The 3100-nt window shown below is 43.2% G+C and overlaps 1 protein-coding gene across 1 annotated transcript; it reads right to left on the reverse strand.

The window, feature by feature from the left end:
- Window positions 1–1318: 1318 nt before the first annotated feature.
- On the reverse strand, window positions 1319–2548 carry LOC134204482 (uncharacterized protein K02A2.6-like). The gene is made up of 2 exons (XM_062679296.1): window positions 1654–2548; window positions 1319–1563 (listed from the first exon to the last, which is right to left on the reverse strand). The coding sequence occupies exons 1-2, from the start codon at window positions 2546–2548 to the stop codon at window positions 1319–1321; spliced, it is 1140 nt and encodes a 379-aa protein (XP_062535280.1).
- Window positions 2549–3100: the final 552 nt, after the last annotated feature.

Raw genomic sequence — 3100 nt, forward strand, 5'->3', positions numbered from 1 at the left:
GTTAGCTACGGGCCTTTTGATCCAGTGCACGATTTTCATTATGTATAATATCCCTTCAAAACACACCAGCAGTACTGAACTGAAGCATGGCATTAAAGATGGCGGCGGTAGGCAGCGAAAAAAAGACGTGGGCGAGGAGGCGGCAGCAGAAAGACCTGAAGAACATCGTCAAGCTCGATAACAAGCTTCCCGTCTGACCCACTACGACACAAGCTCAACGGTCTCCAGCCGTAAGGTGCGCTACTTCCTGTTGCCGAACAAGCTGGTCAAGCACGTCGTCTGAGGGAATCGAAGCCATCAGCTCCAGCTGAATCCGAATGAAGTCGAAAGGTATACAAAAACGGCTCTTTTCAGGGCCATAGCCACAGTCGCAGAAAAATGGGTTTTCGTACAAGCATTACAAGCCAGAGATGATAGACGGACATTATAGTAATTTGTTTAATAATGGTTAGTGTGATACCGAGATGTTTAGCACACGCGTCCAACTTAAGTAATGATCGACTGTGCTCGCGCACTCGCTAGTCTAACCCTAGAATGCTCCAAGGCAATACCCATACATGGAGACACGTACACAAGACGGTGATCTATACTTACTGTTTGAGCTATCCACCACATCCCCTTTTTTATAAAGAAAAGATAATTTTATTATTATTTGGTTATTTAATATTCATATAAATTTAAGGTAAAGCAAAACTTATTTTTCTCACAATTTAGTGTTTACCTGAATTGGACGAGCTCGGTGGTCTAGTGGCTACCGCTTCTGCCTTATAAGCAGTAGATCGTGGGTTCAATTCCAGGTTCGTCCCTTTCCTACTTTGTATTTCTATCATAGTTCTTTCTGTGTTTCACGTTCTACCAACACGATTCCTACTGTTATAACCTTCCATACTAACAATTCCAAAACCTCCCGTGGCACCTATGAGAGGTCGTAGAGTTCTCTGCATCTTTCTTAAGTAGGTGTCCAACTAACCATCCTCCCTCTTCCCCAGCATTCGCAAGGACGTGGCCAGGACAGATCCGGGCTATTGGAGAGTGCATTGCTTCCATCTAAGAGATAGTGATTAGTCCCAAATCAATATCTGTGGTAACGGATGAAAGTGATGCTACTCTCATACAATAATCCAGGCTTGTACCACCTACGAATTTGTGCGAATTGCTCAATGCTAATGCTAATGCTAATGCTAAATTTAGTGTTTACCTGAATTATAACTATTGGATAGTTGCCGTAGTCTTTCCGAACGTCGAGGTTGTTCATCTTCATGGTTGCTTGGGGGCATATCCGTTTCGGCGATACTTTGTGTGTAATCTGAAATCTTCTTCAAATGAGAAACATTTCTTTCGAATGATTTCCTGTTTCCAATGATTTTGCAGAAATGTTTGAACCGTTGCGATGTTCAACCAGGAACTTCTCTTTCAAGAAGTTAGTCGAGAGCTTATTGGAAGGATGTAGATTTCGCATAAGAACGACATCACCAATCGCGATGTCGCTTAGCTTTGCTCTACGATTGGTATCTTCTCGTTCTTTTCCCAAAAATTTCTGAGCTTTATCTCGATCAGAGAAATCTGCAAAAGTAACTGCTGTAGAGAGATCTTCCAGATCAGGAAGCTTCGAGCGTGGTTTTCGATTTTGAAGGAGCTCATTCGGAGTCTTACCGGTGGTTGAATGCGGTGTATTGTTATACATATCTAAATATCGATCCAGCTCCGCACGCCAGGTGCCGTACAATGCGTTGGCGATTTTCAGCCTCTTTAGAAGGGAGCGGTTCTGGCGTTCTACCTCCCCATTCGCCTGGGGCCAATACGGTGACGTATGATTCCGGATTATTCCTTTCATTCGACAGTACTCATCGAATTCGATTGCGACAAATTGCTTCGCGTTATCTAGTGTAATAGTACGTGGAATACCCCAAATACGAAAAATTTTATCCAGCCGTTTTATTGTTTCCTTAGCAGTAATGTTCGTCATTATCTCAACATCAACGTGTCTGCTGAAATAATCGATTACCACCAAAATGTACTCCCCAGATGGCAGCGGACCGAGGAAATCGATTGCAATGTCTATCCAGGGTTTATCCGGCAATGGTCTACGCGACATAGGTTCTGGGGGATCTGGAATCTGTACCAAACGGCAGCCTTCGCATTTTTCACATGCCTTTACTACTTCTTGGTCCATGTTTGGCCACCAACATCGGTCTCGTAAACGTCTTTTCATAGTGGATTGACCTGGATGCCCTTCATGAGCTAGCATCAACATTCTGTTCCTCAAAACTGCTGGAATTACTAACTTCGACCCCCTAAGGACAAGGTTGTTCGCATACGATAGTTCAGTACGAAATGCGGAATATTGTTTAACTTGTACTAAGGACCAGTTATCCGTCATTATCGCATCTTTCACGGCCTGCAGCTCACCATCAATTTCAGTAGCCACAGTAACCTCCGAAATGTCAATCGCAGCGGTTTCTTGGATAGACCGAATTGTGTTTTCCATGTCTTGATCATAGTCTGACTCTTTAGTGTAATCGATCAGTGCAGCCAAAGCTGACACCATCGTCCTCCTTATATAAACATCTGAGCAATCTGAGTCTTCTTGCCAAGAGTTATCAGTGACATGTGCCGCCAAACGTGATAGTGTGTCAGCGATATTCGATGACCCCTTTTTGTATACAACTCTGAACCTGAACGCTTGAAGTCTGAGCAACCACCTTTCAATACTAGCTGTCGGATGTGAATTTGTTGTAAATAAGACCTGAATAAGAATAATAGTAACATAAGTTTCAGAAGTTTCTTTCGTAACATAGTCATAAGAATAATACCTCCAGGGGTCGGTGATCTGTTTCTAATGTGAAGGATATTCCGATCAAATAGATTTTGAATCGTTTGATACCCCAGACAATTCCTAACGCCTCTTTCTCTATAGTGGGATATCGCTTATCTGCTTCTGATAAGCTACACGATGCGTAGCTGATGACACGAGGCAGGTTGTCTTTCAGTTGCACCAGCACAGCTCCGAGTCCCACTCCAGAAGCATCCGTCACTAGAACTGTTTGATCTTTAGGATCATAATATCCCAAATGTTCCAGGTTTGTGATTCTTTGTTTCC

The sequence above is a fragment of the Armigeres subalbatus genome, unplaced genomic scaffold (assembly GCF_024139115.2).
Source record: "Armigeres subalbatus isolate Guangzhou_Male unplaced genomic scaffold, GZ_Asu_2 Contig622, whole genome shotgun sequence".
NCBI classification, from domain to species: Eukaryota; Metazoa; Arthropoda; class Insecta; order Diptera; family Culicidae; genus Armigeres; species Armigeres subalbatus.

Excerpts from the sequence above, each read along its gene's own strand:
- LOC134204482 (XM_062679296.1), bottom strand. The coding sequence starts at position 2,548 with ATGGTGTCAGCTTTGGCTGCACTGATCGATTACACTAAAGAGTCAGAC. Across the intron at positions 1,564-1,653 it reads TACACCGCATTCAACCACCG|ATTTCTCTGATCGAGATAAA; the intron begins GTAAGACTCCGA and ends TTACTTTTGCAG.